This window comes from Lytechinus variegatus, chromosome 10 (genome assembly GCF_018143015.1).
Source record: "Lytechinus variegatus isolate NC3 chromosome 10, Lvar_3.0, whole genome shotgun sequence".
In the NCBI taxonomy this organism is placed as follows: Eukaryota; Metazoa; Echinodermata; class Echinoidea; order Temnopleuroida; family Toxopneustidae; genus Lytechinus; species Lytechinus variegatus.
The window spans coordinates 23,894,905-23,917,951 of NC_054749.1; the positions used below are offsets into that span (position 1 = coordinate 23,894,905).

The 23,047-nt window shown below is 39.4% G+C and overlaps 2 protein-coding genes across 4 annotated transcripts; both read right to left on the bottom strand.

Moving 5' to 3' along the window:
* Positions 1 to 2,011: 2,011 nt before the first annotated feature.
* On the bottom strand, positions 2,012 to 22,699 carry LOC121422281 (ATP-dependent RNA helicase dbp2-like). Of its 3 annotated transcripts, XM_041617215.1 has the most exons (14): positions 22,514 to 22,695; positions 18,558 to 18,768; positions 17,826 to 17,922; positions 16,560 to 16,693; positions 15,896 to 15,961; positions 15,355 to 15,496; positions 15,030 to 15,190; positions 14,564 to 14,736; positions 14,136 to 14,246; positions 8,184 to 8,245; positions 7,889 to 7,948; positions 5,827 to 6,063; positions 5,258 to 5,530; positions 2,012 to 3,568 (listed from the first exon to the last, which is right to left on the bottom strand). In XM_041617215.1, exons 1-14 carry the CDS (start codon positions 22,570 to 22,572, stop codon positions 3,540 to 3,542), a joined length of 1,815 nt encoding a protein of 604 aa, XP_041473149.1. In that variant the 5' UTR covers positions 22,573 to 22,695; the 3' UTR covers positions 2,012 to 3,539. The 3 variants fall into 3 exon arrangements, with proteins under 3 accessions (XP_041473149.1, XP_041473147.1, XP_041473148.1); XM_041617213.1 differs by having other exon boundaries at positions 2,012 to 5,530; positions 22,514 to 22,699; XM_041617214.1 differs by lacking the exon at positions 22,514 to 22,695 and adding an exon at positions 22,343 to 22,410 and having other exon boundaries at positions 2,012 to 5,530.
* On the bottom strand, positions 9,552 to 13,955 carry LOC121422282. Its single transcript, XM_041617216.1, has 2 exons — positions 12,342 to 13,955; positions 9,552 to 10,392 (listed from the first exon to the last, which is right to left on the bottom strand). The coding sequence occupies exon 1, from the start codon at positions 13,715 to 13,717 to the stop codon at positions 12,362 to 12,364; it is 1,356 nt and encodes a 451-aa protein (XP_041473150.1). The 5' UTR covers positions 13,718 to 13,955; the 3' UTR covers positions 9,552 to 10,392; positions 12,342 to 12,361.
* Positions 22,700 to 23,047: the final 348 nt, after the last annotated feature.

The following is a 23,047-nucleotide window of genomic DNA, read 5'->3' on the forward strand; positions in this document are numbered from 1 at the left end:
AAGGCATGGTTATTTGTTTTCTCTTTGAGAATATTATGTCAGGTATTCGATTGGCCTAATGCCATTTCGTCTACTTGTACCATCAGTTCGTCCACTATCCACATGGTCTTACTGCCATTTGGTTCACTCACCATTTCGTCTAATAATTAGTTGGTCCAATAGACATTTAGTCTAATTTGGTCTAATTGGACTAAGTGTTAATTGGGCGAAATGAATGAAAATTAAATGGATATATTAGACCAGCTGGTCATAAACGAACTGGTGATGAGATGAAGTGATGTTTGGACGAAATGGTTATTGGACCAAATGGTTGTTAGACGAAATATTGATGGACGGGATGGCATTAGACTAAATGAAGGACCATGTGCTGCGTGGACGATTTGGCAGTTTACGAATTGGCAATTTACCATTATGTCAGTGTATCCAAACTATCCACTGACCCATTGGAGATACACACATATCTTTCAAAAGGTTAGTCAAATATTGTTGAGCAATACCAATATTTGTACAATAATTTAAAAGTACAGTGTTTGCTGTAGTTTTGTATCCTTTTAAATGTGTCTATCTAGTGAGTGAAAGGAAGTAAGAGAAACGATAAAAAGAAGAGAAGACAATTGAACAGAAAAGAGAATACAAGATACTTAAGACGAGGCGAGAAGATAGAGAACAGTAGATGAGATCATTGAAGAGAAAATAAGATTAAGAGAAAATAAGGGAATGAAAGAAATTATATAGGCGAAAATATAAGAGAAGATAAGAGAGCTCAAATGAAAATCGAAGAGAATAAACGCGAATTAACGATAATATACGAGGTAATTGAAGTGATTTGAAGATAAGATCAAAAGAATAGAAGATGTGAGAATTGAAGAGAATCGAGAATATCAGATACGAGGGAATCGAAAAGATAAGAGAGAACTGAAAAGATAATACAGGATTTGGATATAATCGAGGATAGAAGACACGAGAGAACAGGAATGAGGTGAACAGAATAGAATTGAAGAGACAAATGAACAGAAGAGGAGAGAATCGGAAAGATGTGATAGAGGAAAGCGACAGGAGATAATGGCCCTCTGCCCAGATTTTTAATTTTGTTTCTCCCATCTATCCCATAACACATCCGCACCACAATATTCGCATCCTTCCAACAATAATCACCACCATCGTCATTTATCAATCGTTCACCATCGCCATCACCACCACTTTCATCGATGAAACCATTTCAGCCATCACTACCGCCATCATTGTCATTCCTGGTGGGCGTTTCATAAAGCTGTTCGTAAGATACGAATGACTGAACGCACGACTGGTGACCTTTTCTACTGCTAGACGATACATCCCCGTGTCATTCATTTAGGACGTAAGAACTGAAGAACGTGTTCCAGTCGTGCGTAACTTTACTAACAGCTTAATGAAACGCCCACCAGCAAGCCATCATCAAAGAGAATGCCACAAGACCATTGTCATTTATCGATGGAAATGATTGAATTGAACTAACCAAAACCATCCAATCATTTCGTCACCACCACCCAATATCATCTTCATCAATTTATGGAACAAATACATCATCTACATACAGCACCTCTGCATCTTGATTAGGAATAAACCATCACCAAAAACATCGTTATCAACCAATCAAATCATCAAAATCAACACATACGTCATCTTCAATGTACCATCGGCATTGTGTCTAAATTATCAATCCAAAGCAAGCAATCTGTTATTTTCACAATCCAATTTTCACAATTCACTATTTTTATCACCACCACCATATACGTCAGAGATGCGGTTGGGATTCATTTTAGGACACCAACTGACTGAATATCAATTACAAGAGACAAAATATATGTACATGTATTTGGTATTCAGTCAAGGTTGTAAAATGACCGACTCATTGTAAATGAATAAGACTGGTATCCTTGCAAGTACCATGCATGCCGTAATCACTAAATTCATTATTCACTACTATAACATAAGACAACAAAACCAAAAAACAAAAGATGGACATATATTCTTAGTTTACAGCAGTTATGTGCAAAGCACTTTAATTTCTCAATATTAATAATACCAAAATACATCTTGAGGTTAAACATCTAAAGGTAAACAAATAAACAGGAACAAGACTCTTATGCATACAGATGTTAACCAACTATCATAATAAATAATGTATCATGACAATCTTCTATAATTTACATTAATTTAAGTGATAACTCCAAAAGAGGAGTAATGTACGATACATGGTCGCATTTGATTGCCTTTATGAAACACAAAGGGCACGATTCTCATGATTCTTTCACACTTAAAAAGGGGAAAACAAGATTAAAATATGTTTACTGCTCTGCATTAACTGTTATTTCACCATACTTTAATAACACGTAAACAGAGCTCTCATGGCTCCGTGTTTGTAACATGCAATCCTGAAAAGTCAAGATAATTTGTAGACCAAGAATGACCCCATCAGGCAAGGTTCATCCAAGGACTAATGGCATGAAAGGGTGTTGGCAAGGACCGTCTTTCTTGTTGCTATCTATTATGACGCGCCTATGGATATCGAACTTGGATTATTAAAATAGGCTTGCCAGTAATATAACAAGCAATCTCATATGGTGAATCATAATAGATTGGCAACAAGGATGAAGATCCTTGCAAGGACCTCGTCATGCAATTGGCTAGCCCCTAGGAGACTGAAACCAGACAACTCTGGGTTTCACAACTGATGGAATACGATTGGGGAAAATGAAAAACAGTAAACTTGAGTAAATTAAAACTGAAGTGTATGATCAATTAGATCTAACAGATGATGAAAACATATACAACACTTTAAAAATTTCACACACCTGCTATTCTTTGGTGGCCCCTTTCTATGGAGCTCATTTTTTGTAAAGTGTGGTAATGCACACCTTCTTACGTACGCAACCAAATATTTCTTAACATAGAAAGGGGCAAACCGAATACCCGACAACTGAACTGCTTCAATAAATAGTGCCTACTTACAAAGATGCAACTACACATGACATAGGGGAACATATTGCAAGCTAGTCAACCGAGAGTTTTAAAAAGTGGCAGTGCACGTTGGGTGCATGTATGCAACACACCTGCACTAGGCTTGTTCAAAAAGCGCCAACAAAAATTTGGTTCAAACAAGAGTTAATCGAGGTATTGTTTTCTTCTTACTAGATTGCGACATCAAAGCTCGTTAGAATGCACTAGAATTTCGCTATTTTGGTTGTGCAAGCTGATAAGTCAGGCATGTCTATTTCCAACCAGCCTGCATTTTCCCCACACCATTTTCGTCTACAAAATTTGGATCAATTTTGTCATTTCTTCTGCATATGTACATCTAGAAGCAATCATACATAGAACAATTGTGGAATGATTCAATGTGGTCAGAAAAACGTTAATATCAAACCTAGCAGACAATGACCTAATGAAGAGTAATTCTTGGATGATTTTCCAGGAGATAAATGACACGCAGGGCCAGTTCAGTCTATGCTTCTTCAGGAAAGGGACATGCCTGACTTTAGCTTTCGCACCACCTTTTATCAATAACCACCTTGGGATCGCCATGAACCTGAGTACATAGGAAAGATAAGGACAAGCGCTCACGTTATAAACAAGTGCTGTGGTGGATGCCCTCAGTGGAGTTGTAAAGGTTCTTGAAAAGCACTTCTTTTCGGGTCAAGGAAGTGCTAAACAAGAGGTAACTTGAAAGGACAAGATATAGCGCATTGCACTCAGAGGGAGCGCTTTGGGCATCTGTATAAACCCCCGTAGTGAAACATGCAATTGAATCATGTTGAGTGTCCCAGTGATAAATTTGAGGTTATAAAAGGTAAACACTAATGGGGATAAAAGGAGAAAAATATTTTTGTCCCCAAGTTGTCTCCTTCCAAATCAAAGAAACAACATTACTCTTGTCTGTTTTTAATGGGCACAGACATTATCGCACAAGATGACTTGTCCCCACTCTAAAACTTTAAAGGGAACGGTCTTGAAGAAAAAATATATATCTCTGAAGGTAAAAAAAGGTTAAAAGTAAATGCAATGCTCTCCATATAGCCGGAAACCTATGTACACAAATACCAGAGCATTAAAACTCTGACTCATAATATTGCTATTTACAAAACATCCAAAGAACATTTAATTTATGTACAGAAGCCAATAATGTGCCATCTATTCAAAACGTTTTCAGAAGTCATATGGAATGATTTGATTGGCAAACATACTTGGGGATGGTTAGAAACTTTCATTCCATATAAAAAGTATCAATTTCACCCCCACAACTTGATTTCTAAAGAAAAAAAGCTTTAAAACATTATTCTTTATTGACCAGGTTGAGCCGCAGCTCCGCCCTGCACTTGTTGGTAATATTGCATGTACTGCTGGTAGTACTGCACATACTGCGCATAAGCAGCAGGATCAGTTTGTGCCATTTGTGCCATCTGGGCCACCTGTGCAGGGTCCATCTGAGGCATAGAGGCTGCTGATTGACCCATCGCTGCTGCTGCCGCCGCAGGTTTGGGAGCACTTGCTGGGGGTGTGGCTTGAACTGCACCTTGCGCAGGATTGCTTCGCTGGCTGTTGGGTGGGGGGATAGGGGGTTGCTGTTGCTGTTTTGATGGGGGAATAGGGGGCTGCTGATGCTGCATGCGCTGACTGTTAGGGGGAGGAATGGGTGGCTGATCGGACTGACGCTGCTGTTGCTGATGTGTTGGTTGTTGCATAAGGGGAGTACGCTGGCTATTTGGAGGGGGAATGGGAGGCTGCTCACTTTTCTGCTGCTGCTTTAGAGGGTTGTTAGCTGAAGGAATGGGTGGTTGTTGCATGGAATCAGGACCCATTAAAGGCACTGGCCTTCCCGAGGGAGGTGCACCTCCAAACCCACCCTGTCTTCCCATACCGCCATGTGGGGCATTATGCATCTGTTGTCCACCATGACCCCCATGGGATGGACCACTTGGACTAGGTCCACTCTGACCATGCTGCCTCCCTGGACCACCCTGGCCTCCATGTGGCCCACCGGCACCAAGTAGCCCTTGTCCACCCTGCGGACCATTACGTGCCCCACCCTGTTGTCCAGAGTAAGACCCTCCCCGAAAACCACCCTGAGAACTACTCTGCTGATCCCTTGGTGGCCCTCCAGGCCTATTACCACCCATACCAAGGCCTTTGTTCATGGGAGGAGACCCACCAAAGTTACTCTGATTCTGACCCTGACCCATATCATCTCCCTGCCCATCGCCACTAGAAAAATTTCTACCTCCACCAAATCCTCCATGACCGCCTCGAGAACCACCACGTGCACCACCTCTGGAGCCACCTCGAGTGCTTCCACCTCCGTAGCCGTTCTGACTTCCGCCATTGCTGTAGCTATTTCTATTGTCTGATCCAGCTCTATCACCAAACCTACTTCCTCCTCCTCCACCACCAGCTCCAAACCTACTACCTCCACCAAAGCCATTTGAACTTGCACCAGAGAAGCCTCCCTTGCCGCCAAATCGACTACCACCACCTCGACTATAGCGACCTCGACCTGCAAAAATGGAGATAGGATAAAAAAAATTGATCATATTCAATGGAAAATGTCAAGCAATTCTCTTTGACAAATATCCCCCCACAAAATTTTGAACTCAAAGTACACATGCAAAATGACTAACATTACATGAGTAAAGAACCAACATACAACAAAATATATTAACAATCTCCATCATTCAATATATTCACTTTAAATGGATTAAATAACAGAGTTATACCATAAATGAAAATTTGTTCTTTTTCCTTTATTTTAAAATCCAGTATTTGTTCCAACATCACTTTGAAAGTACTAACTTTTGCCTCCGTAGCGGTGGGCCTGTTCAGCAAGGGAGACCAGCTTCGGGTTGATGGCCTGTTTAGCCTCTTGTAGGACTGAGATGAGGTCTGGTGCCTGTTTGACGTTGCCTTGGGTGAAGAAGGTGTAGGCTGTGCCAGTGCGGCTGCTTCGGGCAGTACGCCCAATGCGATGCACATAGTCTTCGGATGAATTGGGGTAGTCATAGTTTATGACAAACTTGATGTCCTCCACATCTGCAAGGATGTTACAGTGATTGACAGGCCAACAGAGCAAGGTGGTGTTGGCATAAGTTCACCGCAACAAGGTGAAGTAAAGGGGAATAAAGGGGATAACGTGAGTATACAAATTTGGTAGCAGCGCCCCTTTTAGGTGACTGTAAATTAACAGTCAGCCGGGACAAACCCTGGAAATAAAGATATGGCAATTACTCTCTTAGCGATAAAACTTTCTATCACAACTCACTTCATTCTTTCTCACAGGAAAAGAACAATCTGGCCTTTGATGCACACTCCCCAAAATACAGGAAACAAAGACAAAATCTAAGGAAACGTATCTACTTACCATATGACCTGTAAATAAAATGTTATGATCTTTATTAAGAGGGAGCATGCATCAGAACTAAACATCATTGTGATATGACTCTAACCAAGAAATGGAGAATTCTTGGCTATTCATAAATGTAAGAACTGTCTATTGGCCAGTATTAAATGTTCTTCTCACTGGTCAGTTTATCAAGATGTTCTACGAATATCAGCATAGGATACAGCCACTGCAAATCTTGCAATGGCTGTACACAAAGCAATGGCAGGCCGGGGTCCTTACTACCCAAAACACCACACATACACATCTGTGTGGTTACAAGTTTCTTTCTTTCCCTAATACACATTGGTGGACAAGATCTACAGGACGTCATTCTAGCTCCGTTGACGACGTACTCTTAATTTTAGTAAATTCTTTACACTTTCAAAAGGCAATAAACTAATAACAGTAGAGCACAACAAAAGAAGTCAACGGGCTAGGAGAATGGTACTCACGGATCCATGGTGTATTTCCATGAAGAAGGAATGGAGGCAGGAGGTCCCAAGACATGACAAGTGGCTTCCTCAGCGCGCGTGCGGGAGAGGCTGGACAAATCCATGGCGAGTTAAGGACAGGATGATAATCCTGCTCAAGAATTCCATCGGAGACACACAAACAGGTTGTCCCAACCACTCTCAGCGAGACATTGAGTCAAGTCCCACTAGTAGGTGGCTGGATGGCTCAAAATCCCACAGTACTGTCTTTTTTTTGGCTCTGGAACAGTCTGTACAACCTGGCCTCAATGGTATCAGTGTTGCCTATTATTGCAATTTGTGAAAGGCAACATATGGCTCCTCGTATCGATTTTAAGAGAATAAAGAAATCAATTTTGAGCGGGAGGGGTGGGGGTAGGGGAGGGTGTGTTTCCAGCAACCTAACAAAATGTGGTACAGTTGTCGTGATTTACAGGAAGTGGAGCTGTCTACATCTTTGTAATGGGAGCCAGAGTTTCCTGGCATACTCAAGAACAAATACGATGAATGCCTCTTCCCGCTCAGTACTGTTGACGACGTGTCATGCCACGGGCCCTGCCGCAATAATTCACTTATCTACAGAGAAAAAAATAGAAAACTGAAAAGGTTGCATCATAGAGTCTCTTAGACGACAAAGTCAGAAAAGACAACATGTACAAGTAAAAATAATTTTCAGCTGCTGATACAGATCAGTTTCTGAGCCCCGCCACTGCCATTACGATACTCATTTACATCTTAATGCCTCGACTCCTCTTCATCTTCATAATCACACATGCACACATTAAAATGTAAACTTAAAATAATCATGTGGTTATTCTTGAAATTACATCACAAAATAAAAGTATAATTCAAGTCACACATTTAGTCAACATAAACATAGCGCTCCAGGTTCACAAATATGTAAAAATCAAACAAAATAGAGCCCTTGGTTGTAGAGGATTTACGTGTCATGGTGGGATTAATGAACCGGATATGATTTGCCACAATGGTAAATTAAGATACAAACCTAGACCACGAGATGCTACATCTGTTGCTACAAGGATTGGTGCTTTGCCATCTCGGAACTCTGCAAAGAAAAATGGTTCAGAGGCAACTTAGAAACGTCCATGTTTGCCAATATGTTTCATCATTTCTCTACATTCAAATGCCACATTCACTGAACCGTAAAAGTTTATATATTATTAATCTGAAATACACACTTGATTATTCTGAAAAGCAGTTCTTTGACTATCAAATGTTTCTCTGGTAATGAGAAATAAGCAACTATAAAGCAGAACAGCCGTATAACCAGAGGAACTTACCTGAAAGCACCCAGTCACGTTCTGGTTGAGACTTGTCTCCGTGAAGGCACATTGCAGGCCACCTGAAAATACATAAATGAAAGGCAGAATACATGATTACCCATATGTTTAGCAGCATACTGTAAGAGTTTATACATCTTTTTTATAGAACATAAAATAATAAAACAAAAATTTATAATAATTTCTTGAAATGGATTTAAGCTCACATGGATGGAGGTTCAAGAGAAAATGTGATCACCCTATTGAAATCTATATTTTTCTTTTCTGAAATTACCAATTGGCTTAACTGAACCAAAACCACCACATAATTTGTGCAAAGTAAAAAGACATACCTCAGTCGTTGCAGATCATGAAAGAACAAATAGGGCAGAATCCCAAAGAGGTTTTGAACAATTATATCCAAAATAAATAAAGACTAGTCAAATTTTACAAATCAATTCATTTCACTTTTAATGACTGAAGTCGGATTAATTGCATGCTGCCGATAGTTATTCACCTCATCAAAAATATGATGAAAAATATGGAAGACAAAGAACTACAAAGAAATTCCAAATTTCACAAAATATTTCAAAAATATATTTGACCACAATCGCAAACAATGCAACTCAGACTACAATATTGAGAAACTACCCTCAAATTGATAATTTCATAAACGTTCAGTGTTTTTTCTAAGGAAATTAGTGGTAAAAATTTTTGCCTGAGAAGCAACAACATTCATATGAATATATTGCATTTGAAATTTCAACAAAAAATCGTAAGCTCAAACGATAACTTACCAGTTTGAAGTTTGAGCAGAATTTTATGAGGGAGTTGAGTGAGGAGATTAATTGAGATCCCGCCTCGCACATGCGCACTCATTCTTCGGAGCATCAAAATGTGATCGCTGTTTAAAATATCAGCTTCCTAATGCAGCTGATACGAACGAACATTAGCTTAAAGTCACCACAGACTATTAAAATTAATTTCTCACAAGAGGGAGGGAGAGGAGGGCAATTAATCTCCTCACTCAACTCCCTCATAAAATTCTGCTCAAACTTCAAACTGGTAAGTTATCGTTTGAGCTTTCAATTTTATTTCGTTCGTCTCGAGAGGAGACTAATTGAGATTTTGTAGCTCAGCGAACACATTTTGAGTTGCACTGTCTGCAAAAAGACATGTTTGTGCAGATACAAAGGATATACAGTATGGAACATGTACAAAGCAAATTTGTATATACCTTATTTCAACTTTACTACTGTTGTAGAATTGCTTGCGAAAATTCAGTTTCTTCACTATCAGCAAGAGGTTTATTGTAATATTGCTGGAAGGTTTTTTCTCTTGACCATCCAGCTTGATTCATGATGCTAGAAATAGGCACACTTGCTCTGATTGCTGCCGATGTTGCAGCCGATCTTGTAGAATGTGATTTATACACTGAAGTATCAATCCCGGCGCCTGCTAATGTCACTTTGATCCATCTTGATATGGTCTGTGATGAAACTTTGCCATATGGCTTGGTATAGCTAATGAACAAGCGTCGCTCTAGTCCTCTGATAGACTTACTCCTTTTCATATATGCTTGTAAATATTTAACAATACACAACCTCCTGTCTGATGGATATGCCTTCAACTTCATAGTGAAACCATGGTGACCTGGTCTGCTGTGCTTGAGCAGTTCATCAACATGAAAACTCACTGAACTTTGTTTCAGTTCCATCTTATCTAAGTTTAACAAATGTAACGTCTGCACCCTTTGTGCAGAGACTAAGGCTAACAATAAGCAAAGTTTATGTGTAAGCTGCTTTAAACTTAAAGTCTTAGCTGGCGAAAGCCTACGTAGAAATTTGAATGCTACGCCAACATCCCAAGTGTCTTGATAACGTGCTTGTGGAGGTCTGAGGTTAAAGGTCCCTTTAAGAAACCTACAGATAAGAGGTTGTGTCCCCACAGAATGAACACTATTCTCCAGCGTTACATACAAGGATAATGCACTTCTTGCTGCATTCATTGTACTATAACTAGCCTTCTCTCTATGAAACAGTTCTGCTAAAAATTCTAACACAAAGTTAACTGAAGAACGAAGAGGACTTTTCTTCCTGCTTTCACAAAATTTTGTCCATTTTGTCCAATATACTCGGTACTGACGTTGAGTAGACTTCCTCAATGATGCTGTCAACACGTCGGTGATCCCTTCATCTAAGCCTATATTCTCGAAGGGTCCCCTGTTACCCTGCAACACAAAAGATCAAGGCGATCATAAAGTGGGTGAGGTAAGTTTGTTACAGGTTGTCTAAGGAGGTTAATGTCTCTCCTAAGGAGCAACGGTTCCTCCACAAGGATGCTATTAAGGCATGGGAACCATGATTGTGTTGGCCAGTTTGGAACGACCAAAATGCCCGATGCCCTATCAGACTTGATCTTTTGAATGCATTTAGCCAATAAGCAGAAGGGAGGGAATGCATAAAAATCTAGCTTTCCCCAGTCTAGTGTGAATGCATCAACTGATTCTGCATTTGGATCTGGTAACCATGAAACATATCTTTGTGTTTGTGCATTCAACCTGGAGGCAAAAATATCAATTTTGGGGCTGCCAAATCTTTGGATGACTTTTCTGTATGCTCTTTTGCTGAGCATCCATTCAGTTCTATCATTGAAATTGCGTGATTCATAATCTGCTTCAATATTCTGGCTGCCTGGAAGGTGTGCAGCACTAAGCCAGATATTTCGTTCCATGCACCATTTCCAAATTTTTATGGAAAGCTTGTTACAACTTGGGGATTTAATGCCTCCCATGTTATTTACATAGCACACTGCTGTTGTGTTATCAGATCTAATTAAGATATGAGCATTGGATGTACTACCATGAAAGGATCTCAGCCCTAGATCGATGGCCAAGATTTCTAGATAATTAATTTCATTATTTTGTGCCTTTTCATTTTCAGACTGATTCCACCTTCCCCCTGTATGAACTTGCATATTTGTGGCACCCCATCCATAGCCACTAGCATCCGTGCGGATTTCAAATTTAGGGTTTTCCCTTTTGATAGGAGCAAATGCACTATCTGCATGACTTATCCACCATTCTAGTTCCTGCTTTGACTCACATGATAGCTCCATAATTCTGTCATAATGCCCTTTATTCTTTTTTAAGGCTTCTATTTTTTCTTTCTCCATATTCCTATAAAACAATGGTCCATGCTGGACAGCAGGAAAGGTGGAGATTATCTTTCCGATAACATGTGCGACATGTCGAATTGTGGGTTTTGGTTGCAGGAGTAACTTTTCACATTCTTCCCTGACATTCTGAGCTCTCTCTACTGGGAGTTTAATGGTCATGTCTACTGTATTGAGGGTAAAGCCCAAGAACTGGAGCTCCTGTACTGGTTTTAGTACTGATTTTTCTGGGTGAACTTTAAACCCTAATTCTGAAAATGCCTGCAAAGTGGCATTAATTGCAGACTCAACTTTTTCTTTTGTGTCCCCAATAAGAATTGTATCATCAAGATAACCAAGTACAATATGACCCTTTTCACGTAGTGAAGAGAATACTGGTTTCAACATCTTAGTGAATAACCTGGGTGCAGAGGTTAACCCATTTGGCAGTGCCTTGTATTGCCACTGTTGTCCTTGCCAATTAAATTGCAAGTATTTCCGGAATTCAGAATGAATCGGAATAGAGTAGTATGCATCTTGGAGGTCTACTGAAGCCATGTAAAAATTTTCTGCCAAGAGGCAAATCACAGAATGGATATTATCCATCTTAAAGTGTTGTTTAACCACAAATTCATTTAGGTCTGATAGATCCAAGATCAATCTTAGACTGCCATTTTTCTTTGGCCTTGTAAATATGTTGGAAAAATAACCACCCTTGATAAAGGGTGAACTTCTTTCTATTACATTCTTTCCTTCAAGATTTCTCAGTTCAGCTGATATCTTATCTGTTTCTGATCTGTTACGTTTAAATTGATGACATATCAACCTTTCTGGATGTGGTAAACTTGTATCAAATTCTATCTTAAAACCCCTGACAGCTTCCAGTATTGTATGATCGGATGTGATTTTCTTCCAATTATTATAATATTGTTTCAGTCGACCTCCAACAGGGGATGCTTGGTCAGAATTATTTGTGCATGCAATTTCATGATCGTTTGTATAAAACAAAGAATTATTGCTACCTACCTCTTGGGGTATACTGGTAGCTACTTCCGCTGGGGATTCTCTCGGTATCTGCCCTGAGATGCTGGTGGTTTTTTTACCATGGGGGCTTGTGGCTGTCTGCGGCCCCTGATAGGGGCCTTTCTGTCCAAAAAAGGCCTGTAAGGAGCACCTGATTGTGGTCTATGGTTAGGAGTAGACCATCCTGCAGCTCTGTAACCTTGGCGGGAGTAATCTCCAGCTCTGTAAGGGTGGTAATTGGCGTGAGCTCGATAACGGCCACGGCCTGGCTCTGAAGTTTTAACAACTCGTCCAGTAGCTTTCTGCTCTTCGGTCATGTCCTTAACTCGCTTTCCCAAATCGTCCCCAAAAAGGAACTTTGTGACCGGAATAGTTGGTTTGCACAGGTGGCTGTATGCAGCATTCATGTCAGGCTTTATTTGTTCCTTGCGTAGAGCATTCATTTCATAATTTGCATTAGACAGCAAGGCCAATGCATCTTGTTGAGATGGAGAAAGGTTGCCTGACGAGATTGAGCGAGTGAAGGCAGCCAAGCCCCTAGTGAGGGACTTCTGTACCCTAGCTAGCTTGAGGTCTCTGCTTCTTGTTGAAGGAGACAGATTCTCCCAAATAACAGGGTTCACTTTAGGTACATCCAAGTAGGGGCAGTTGCTTGGTGGCAAATATTTTATTCCAGTCTCTTCGAGGACTTTCTCCTCCAATTTATTGTTCATCATGAACATTGTTGAGCTAGCTATTTCTTCTTCAAGAGGAGGCCCCTCATCAGATTGGGCAGCAAACTTAGCTGCGAATGTGGGAATCATTTTTGGCAATGTGGATTCCTCTTGGGAAGTACATGTGATGTCATCGTAATCAACATCTACTGGTTGCGTGTACAGCCTTTGGCATGATTGGTACGGATTGATGTCATCATGATCATCAGCTGAGTCCTCATTATGAGCATGTTCAGCGTAATGTTGGTCATAATCTTCCTCCGGCAATGGGAGAGCACCAATGACACGGTTAAGCATGGATTCCAGTTTTGTTAAACGACTGTCAACATCAGCCAAGTTTTTATTTTCATCCCGTGAGTGAGACGACTGCTCCTTTTTTGAAGATGAAACTGAAGCTGGGGGTCCGCTATTGCCGTCTTTAACATTGCTTTGCTTCTTCTTATCTTTCTCTGGTTTCTTAACAGACCGTTTATCGATCTTCTTCCCGCTCACGGAGCTCTTGGGCTCATGACTTGTGAGGCTTTTGGAGGTGGATGTGCTCGCGGGGTGCTTAGACCCATGGTGGAGCATCGCCGCCGGAGTTTCGGGGGCCGAGGAGGCTCTCGGTCCGGTCGGAGACGGACTGAAATCCGCCGAATCCTGATCGCGAGCGTTGCTCGAACTCATGATAGAAAACGTAAAAATACGATTCTGAAGTGCAAGAAATTATCACCTTGCCTTGAATAACTTCTGAAAATAGATATGAATAGTCTTTTGAGTAAAAATGCGTCGTATTTCCGAAGAAAAATCCTTTTTTCTGTAAGAGTGCGGCAGGTGTTTGAACCTGCTATTTTGCGATGAAGCGATAATGAGTGCGCATGTGCGAGGCGGGATCTCAATTAGTCTCCTCTCGAGACGAACGAAATAAAATAACCACTCAAACCAGTAGCTCTACAAAGCATTTATCAACATTTGTCAGATCTGACAGCTTTCCTTGGTTTTGATTGCACAAAGGTGTCAAGACTATTTCTAAAAAAGCCTTCAGATGACAATTTGTTAACGTTAACTACGACCATGAAACAAGTTTCCAGTACAGAACACTTACCCATCTCGTCTCATTTTGCGTACTAGTTCATCAGTTCTGCGTTTGGTTTCCACAAAGACCAGGGTTTTGTTTTCCTTCTCTCGCATGATCTCTTCTAGTAGTTTGATCAGCCTGTTGGAAAAAAAATAGATGAAAAAGCTTAACCATAAAATATTATCTACAAACCATTTTTCCAACATATACAAAGTGTGTTATTATTTTAACAGAAGTGAGGACATTCAGGTAAATGCTCATTATTTAGAAACAGAAAAACAGTACCCCGAGACTAGGAAGGGAACTAAATCTTGTATATTCAAATTGAAATATTCGCACAAGATCAGTCAAGGAAAAGTTATTGAACAGATTTTTTCCTAAACAGGAATGCTAGAAGAGTATTTCAAATGTAATTCACAATGAACATTTCTGAACAGGTTGTTAAATAGACTCACTTGATGTCCTTCTCTGTATCTTCACACACATCAATGATCTGTAGGATGTTGTGGTTTGCTGATAAGGTGAGGGAACCAATGTTGACCATGATGTAATCCCTGATGAAGTCTTCAGCCAACTTCTTCACCTCTGTAGGCCATGTGGCACTCCACATCAGAACCTGCCTATCGGGCTGAATAGAATGGATAACAAATCAAAAGCCAGTCTTAATAGGATTTATACCAGAAAGAATGGCAACAGCTACTGCAAATAGCGGACAAGTCTACTAAATTTCTGGCATAATTCAGAATACTATCACATTTGCCTCTTGACCATGAAGGGGGGTGACCCACAGCAAACAGTTTGAATTTTCTTCTTTTTTAAAGCCAAATTTTATATAGCAATGTCATAACTGAGTGGGTGGAAATGTAACACAGCCTCCATTATCAAGAAAAGTTGGATTGCACGATGTAGGCAGGCGCTTACCCTGATCTGCTCCATGATTTTCCTGATCTGGGGCTCAAATCCCATGTCCAGCATGCGATCAGCCTCATCTAGCACAACGTAAGTACATCGCCTCAGGTTTGTCTTCTGATTCTCCAGGAAGTCTATTAACCGACCAGGGGTTGCAACACAGATCTCAACACCTACAGAAACGATAAAAGGTAATTGAAAAAGTCTCCAGTCAGTAATGGCAAAAATAAATTGCATCTATACTTCATTGAGAGGGGAAAGGCAATATAAAATCGGGTCATTGGTACAAACAAGTCACAGAAGCACAGAAATAAGCTATGAATAGTGTGGTACATACCTCGTTCAAGATCTCTAAGCTGTTGACCTCTAGGAGCTCCACCATACACACATGTGCTCTTGATCTTTGATGCACGTCCAAACTGGAAGGCTACCTGTTGAACTTGCTGAGCTAGCTCACGAGTTGGTGCTAAAACAAGGGCCTGAAAAGAAGTTCAGAAAGAGAACAGAAAAAAAATCACTTACCAGTACAAGAAAAAGCTGGCAAAAAGTAAAAGCCACTTGCAATTGACTCAGCAATTATGAATCATTTGAACCATCATTGGTTTTATGAATTTCACACTCGAGATACTAGATGTTGGCAACTCATCACAAGAACCTTGTTATAAATCTCATTAAAGTAAAGTAACATTTAGTACAGCAATACAGCAAATATTAACATAGATTGAGAAGGGAAAACGAAATTACTTCAAGCATCGCCCTTATCATAGATTAAGCCTGTATCCATGAGAGATCAAACGTCATTTTATAGACTGTGACAAAGGACAAATATAGTGATAATATTGTACTTAATTAGAAGTTTATTATCTTTGTGTACTTACAATAGGACCGTCGCCTCGCTCCAAGAACGGTTGATGATTTATATGAACAATTGCTGGCAAGAGATACTGTTGGGGGGAAAGGCAAGAAGAAAATGGATTAACTTTGACTGAATGACAGATTTAAGGCCAAACTCAAAGTCTGACCAAAAACTAACAGGACAGCAGGGGTCAATTTGACCCATCCCCTCCCCCACCTATCACGATTTGTGACTGCTGTGCAGCTACAATGTCTTGCACATCTATATACAACTCTGACATGGGTTACGAGCCATGGTCCAATTTTCAGGAATTTGTGTCCAACGGAATGGAAAATACTTATTTTTATATATTGCCACAAACAATGCTAATTTCATAGCCTAAGCCAATAGAATCATTTTCATTTTAGTATTCATTAAAATAAAATACATTTTTTTTGGGGGGGGGTTACTCTTGAATGTTGGAATGCTTTCCATTTTTTGCAAAAGAATCGTCATTACAACATAATATTATAGGGAAAGGTATGCACCTCAGTTTACATAACATTGAACATTTGTTGGCCACCCTCCATAACATGTTTTTCATTATCTAAATGTTTGTAAAAGTTTTAAGAGCAGATCAGACATTTCAAAGCATCAGAAAAGCCCAGTGTAAACAAGGGGCTTTCAGAAATCAAATAAAAACTTACTGAAAGAGTCTTCCCAGACCCTGTTGCGGCAATGCCAACCATGTCACGTCCACTGAGTGCTATAGGCCAACCCTGAGACTGGATTGGAGTTGGATGTGGGAAACCACACTGATTCAGCTCACCCATAACATAATCTGTAAGGGAGGAAGAAAATTGATGAGGAATTGAAAAGGTTGAGCATTGTTTGAAATTACAGGTTCAACAGACCATGAAATTATCACAATGGATAACACTTTACAGTTCACAGATGTGATACCTAAAGCCATGCCTTTTGTCGAAATAAATGCAAGCTATGCCTACATGTAAGTTCTGGCTTATCTTGGTAATGGCTGACGGCAACTAAAACAAGTGGGGCGCCTCTGGCTATCGCACCTGCATCACGCGATTCAATATAGCAGCAGTGCTGACTTTTAAAACTACTATAAAATAATAATAAAAAAAAACACCATTCATCATATAATAAAATACTATGTTCATTGACAATAAATGACATTTGACCTTGATCACGCACCAAAGACTTTTCAGTGAATACTTGATTACCCCTATATCCACATTTCATGAATCATATCCATAAACTTTCAAAGTTATGATGGTAATTCAACAGATACCACCAACTTGGCCAAAGTTCATTGACCCTTAATGACCTTTGACCTTGGTTATGTGACTTGAAACTCCGGCAGGATATTCAGTAATACTTGATTAATCTTATATTTCATGAGCTAGGTCCATATATTTTCCAAGTTATGATGACATTTCAAAAACTTAACCTTAGGTTAAGATTTGGTGTTGACGCCGCCGCCAGAGGAAAAGCGGTGCCTTTAGTCTCACTCTGCTCCATATATGCAGGCGAGACAAAAAGGGCAAAAATTAACTTAAGTTACTTTTAAAAGACAGGAGGTGTGGAATTTACACAACCACCCCAACTATTAGATCACTATTTGAAGTTAAACTTCACCCATGATCCAAAGATGACCCTAGCTTAGTCATCTTTGAGTGAAGTTGTAAACAAATGTGTAGTGGTCTACACTGACCAGGAGGATGTAATAACAGTCAGGAAAGACTTGGATTTGTATCTGAGAAATACGAATAGTAATTTTTATTCCAATTTTTGGTTTAGTTTGTGTATCATTTGAAGCAAGCGGTTAATATTTTTGTAACCCTTACATGTACATATTTAGAAACGCCAATATTCAAGGGAGTGGGAAGATGGCCTTTCATTCCTATATCTTTCATTCCTATATTTCAATTATCCCTAAGATAACTCACCAGGAAATCCTGCTTCATGAAAGTGAAATACTGGCCTCATAGGTTCCTTTCCTTTTACTGTGATTTGTTTTTCTGCGCAGAAACCTTGAATGTCCGTCTGTGTCAGGGATCACAAGAATAAATAACAAAGACATTAGATAATAACTGGCAGATATACTGGACAGAGAAAGAGCTCACACTAGCTCCTAAAAACATACAGATTTTTTCTTTTATTATGGATGACCTCATACATGTAAATAATTAAATATACTCTTCATTTCAGTTTAAGAAAAAAATGGGCTTAAAAGATTGTAATTACAAGATTGGTATGTCCTATTGACTCCTAACATCAATTGATTTTTTTTATATTTAGATTAAGCATTCACAATGTAAAAGAGTTGTCTCAGGAAAAGCTTTCAAACACCCTTTTGAAAAGTGAATACCTCTGCCTTGATATGGAATATATGAGTGAACGATAGATGCTTTTATCTTAGGGCATATAAATTTACAAATGCAACTTTCAGCTACACAACAGCACCTACATGTAGAGACAAAGCCCTTCATCTGCTTTGTAAAATAAATGATTAGCTTTTGGGATCCAGTTTGCATGAGTGTGTTGCTAAGACAGTTAATGCTCTCAATATTTCATGTCAATGAATCTTGCATTTTAATACTGCACATCGGAAGTTTTTGCGCACATGCTTAGATTATGTCAGAACTGGCTTATTGATTTTCAGAAATAAAGGGACTTACAAGTGGCCTTGACGTTACTTCTGGATGTTCTCTGTAGAAGTTCTTTTTGAAAGGTGCTAGTTTGCTTAAATCCCATCTTGGTTTTCTGAGTTTTTCCCCTGGTTGTCCAAACTTCTCTTTGAGACCACCGCCACCTCCTCCGCCCATTCCTGAGCCCCTGCTTCCAAAGCGAGGTGGTCCTCCGAATCCACCTCCTCCTCCTCTACCACCACTGAAAGACAATCATAGACATATTGATTAGCTGGGCATATTTATCACAAAACCAGTTCACATGGGTCTTATACCAATACTTCCTCCATTAGCCTAGAGGACTTTGTGATGACAATTCTATCATACATGTACATATACATATTGAGGGTGCTACATAAGCACTTGCCTGAGTGCCCGGGGCAAGTAAAAGTTAGAGTCGGGCAAGTGTTTTGAAGTAAAGACCAAAACTACTTGCCCGAATAGGGCAAGCAAAATTCTCAGAGTAGAATGACCCAAATTAGGGTAGATATGATTATACTGACCCTAATTTTGGTCATGGCAGGCAAGATAAACTTTGGAAAAAGAAATGCAATACAACAAAGTAGATCAGTTCATATCAAAAGAGAGAAAAGGTCAATGGTTTTATATATAAATTGAAAGCGCAAAACTTTCTTTGATGATTTTTTAGGCAAGTGAAATATATTTTGGGGCAAGTAATATTCCGAGTATTTAAAATTCACTTGCCCGACTGGGCAAGTGCTTCTAAAAAGTCAAGTAGCACCCTGAATTCTTAAGTTTTCTCATCACGGAGCTTTAACACACGCCCTATAGACATACGTGTCTAATAGGCAAAAAATGATGGATTTTCCTTTAAAAAAAAAAAACACATTTAAAGGTCAAGTCCACATTAGAAAAATGTTGATTTGAATCAATAGAGAAAAATCAGACAAGCATAATGCTGAGAATCTCATCAAAATCGGATGTAAAATAAGAGTTACATTTTAAAGTCTCCCTTATTTTTCACAAAATATTTTTAATGCACAATTTAGCCACATGCAAATGAGAGAATTGATGATGTCCCTCACTATTTCTTTTATTTTTTTACTGTTTGAATTTCTATTTTCACAGATTGAACAATAAGGACTAATTTGACTCAGATACTGTGCTGATTACGTTTTAATCGGGGGGGGGGGGGGGGGGGCTTATTTGCCCCATCCGACATGTTGAGTTCATACAAGGTTCCCAGCTTTTCAGGAAAATAAATTCCCTGATTTTTCTCTGATGAAGTATACAAATTCCCTGATAATTATTTAAACCAATTCCCAATATTGCATGTTTTCTAAGTTGTTGCAGTGAATTACATGTATTTTCAGTAATATTAGTACTATTACACAGGCATGTAATGGCCTCCCTTCTCCCCATAAAGCCATCCACCATAACGAGTCATTCAATGGATGTTGTTTTGCTATGCAACAACATAACAAAATATTAAAGTCCGACTGACTACAGTGCTTTCGATCAAAATACCCTGATTTTCTCTCATTTGAGACATTTTTCCCTGATTTTTCTCTCATTTGAGACATTTTCCCCTGATTTGAGGTATTTTTCATAAAATTCTGATTTTCCGACTGGAAAAAGTAAAATAATTTCCTGATTTTCTTTATGGGCTGGGAACCCTGTCATAGGCATCTAGTCAGGAAAAAAAAAGAGGGAAAGTGGTGAAATTTACTACAGTTCATGCACAATAATGCCTTTAAACCAAGATAAAAGTTACATTACTGGGTAGGTACGGTACTCGCCTCTCTGAAGTGGCAACATTTGCTACTTCCAAAATTTTGATTTTGAGGTGCTACTGGATTTGTGCTCCACCTGGTCATATGCACTGGGCTGTGAGACGTTCTCTATGCTTGAAATCTGTGCTAAGGAACTGTCTCAAACACTAAGCAATCAGTAATCCATTTGACTACCGTTCTGAAGCTGCCACTTAAAAACCTAACAGGTGGCCTTATTTACCCCACTCTCCCCTATACAACGCTCATGTGTGCAACATACAGCCAGGGATATAGCTAAGCGAGGCACCATTTCTTCTATACAGTATTTTATATGCACATATGTATTTTGTGGCACATAAAAATGATCTATTTTGCTACTTTTTCAGAAGTTATAGGCCCCTACATATGCCTGGAATTTCTGCAACTTTTTAATTAGGCCTATGTTTTGGGACCTGAGGATTATTTTCATGTATTTTTTTTCATGTATTAAGAACTTTTTAAGTTTTATTACTAGTCATCCCTAACTGAAGCTTGAGATTAGTGACTATTAATAAGATCTGCCTGTGGCAGCTCATCCATTTGTTCCTTATATATTTACATGATTTTGGTTGCTTGCCTTTGTTTCAATCCATATCAAAATAACAGCATTTAAGTGATGTCAGAATGGGAGTCGGGGGGGGGGGGGGGGTGGGCCTAGTCAAATATATTGCTGTACACATGCGCGACCACAAAAAAACTTGTTTAAAGGTTTTTTTTCTTCAGTTTTGGACGCTGGACGCAGGTGCACTCATGAAGGGTATCAAAACACTAATTTTCAAGAAAAAGGTGGTTTTGAAAACCTGGTCAGTGGTTGATTGTGGGGTTAAAAAACATAATTAGGGTATGCTTTCCTCCAAAGCTTTTTTTTAAAGACTAGCCAAACATGTTTAGGGTAGGCTTTTTCCTGTGCTGGGGTCATGTTCTAACTTGTTAAGAGGCCAAAATGTGTAATTAAAGCCCGCAAAATACCTGTTTAGGAGGTTATTTTGCACACAGAAAAACCCGGAAAGACTTCCATATGTCCCCCTCCATTAATTTTAAAAAATACTTCTCCAAAAGGGGGTTTTGGCAAAACCCCCTTCTTTCGTTCTTTTTTCTTCCTTTTTTCCTTCTTACTTCCAGTTTGAGCTTAGATTCGAACCTCTCGTTGCTGATCGAGGCATCTTCTGTCTGTCACCTTACTGAGCTAGCAGGAATTGTTGAAAGCCATGGGTTTCAGAACGGTTATCAACCAAAATTACGACTAGTCTACTCTCCAAGTGTATTGGGTATTTATTTGTCTGACTAAATAAACTGATGCCATTGGGAATTACACTACACACACTCAAGTTTTTGATGGAATAAAGCCATATTTAGGTATGTATCCAACTTTTCCTTCTTAAATCTCTATTTATGTTCGATAATTCTTGATAAACCTCCATTTTTTCTTCAATTTTAGTGGAGGGGACATATGGAAGTCTTGCCAAAAACCCATTTAAGGGGTGTTTGGAAATAATTTGGTCACGCATGTGTACAGCAATACATTTCAACTGCCCCCCCCCCCCCCAAATGCAGCACTTGGGGAAATTCGCTCAAAGTTGGCAGGTGCAAAACTGCATTACTTTAGCACCCTGCACATGCATGACATGCGTGCACCGAGACCCAATCTCAAGTAAATTTTTCTGGCTCTTTTAAAAACAGTCCAGCATGAGCAGAAGAAACTAGAATTAGATATAACAGGTAGGCCTAACCTTAGATCCAATAGGCCTACGCCCTAGATGAGATTAGATCTCTTTGAAAAAATGGAAGGGTAAACTTCGCCTTTGTTTTTTTTTTTTAACTTACGGCCTATTTCATTTTCAGGGAAAGTTACTAGGCTACAATTAACACAGTGAACAGTGAAAAAAACAAAGCCAAAGGACATTAATTTTTGATACAAATTGATGACTAAGCCAAAGTTCTTTAGAACGACATGAATGACACATGTCTAGATTTTATAAAAGTGAAAGAAATTATTTCACGAACCGAACTCGTGCACTCAACGACAACGCGACCACGGCGATGTCGCAGTCATTCATTCACATTTCACAGGAAAATTCCATACCGGCACATGCGCACACACACACCAACGTTACATTCATTTCAAACACATCCGCGTTCTACCGGCTTTTTATAAACTTATTTCACTACACTTACCCTCCATTTCGTCTATCAGACCTATCAAAAGATCTACCTCTGTCTCCAAATCTGGACATTTTTCACAATTGTTTTACGCAGTGGTGAGAAATAAAGGTGTTTTTAGACTTTTTAACCGGCAATACGAAGGGTTTGGGTTCCAGCAGCGAGATGGTAAATGGTACGACCAGCGCGCATGCATGAAAATGGCTTTGTCATAAGAGGCGAATTTCAAGTAGTTTCGATTGTATTAATCCGCAAACATAACATAGGTCTTTAGAGATATGTATTTATTCAGTGTTATGAGAAAATCTCATAAATGATATCATCTAAAAAACAATAAAAATAATGAAAGATCTAAATTGTATGTAAGAATTTCCGTTTTTTGTAGCTTTCATGAAGAACTATTTTTCAACTGACTTGCATGCGGAGCATTATGATGTACAACGGTTCTATTTTTCAGAGAATTATCGACCGGATGACGTCATCTGATCGGGCGACGTACGTCGACATTTCCGAAGTTCACTTGGAGTTCACGTGGTCTGAGCATAGGGT

Bases quoted from the DNA above. Each gene is read 5' to 3' on its own strand.
- LOC121422281 (XM_041617213.1), bottom strand. From the start codon at position 22,572: ATGTCCAGATTTGGAGACAGAGGTAGATCTTTTGATAGGTCTGATAGA. The intron at 15,497-15,895 runs GTAAGTACACAA...ACTTCTTTTCAG, and splicing joins AGCGAGGCGACGGTCCTATT to GCCCTTGTTTTAGCACCAAC. The intron at 7,949-8,183 runs GTAAGTTCCTCT...TTTTCTTTGCAG, and splicing joins ACGTGACTGGGTGCTTTCAG to AGTTCCGAGATGGCAAAGCA.
- LOC121422282 (XM_041617216.1), bottom strand. From the start codon at position 13,717: ATGAGTTCGAGCAACGCTCGCGATCAGGATTCGGCGGATTTCAGTCCG.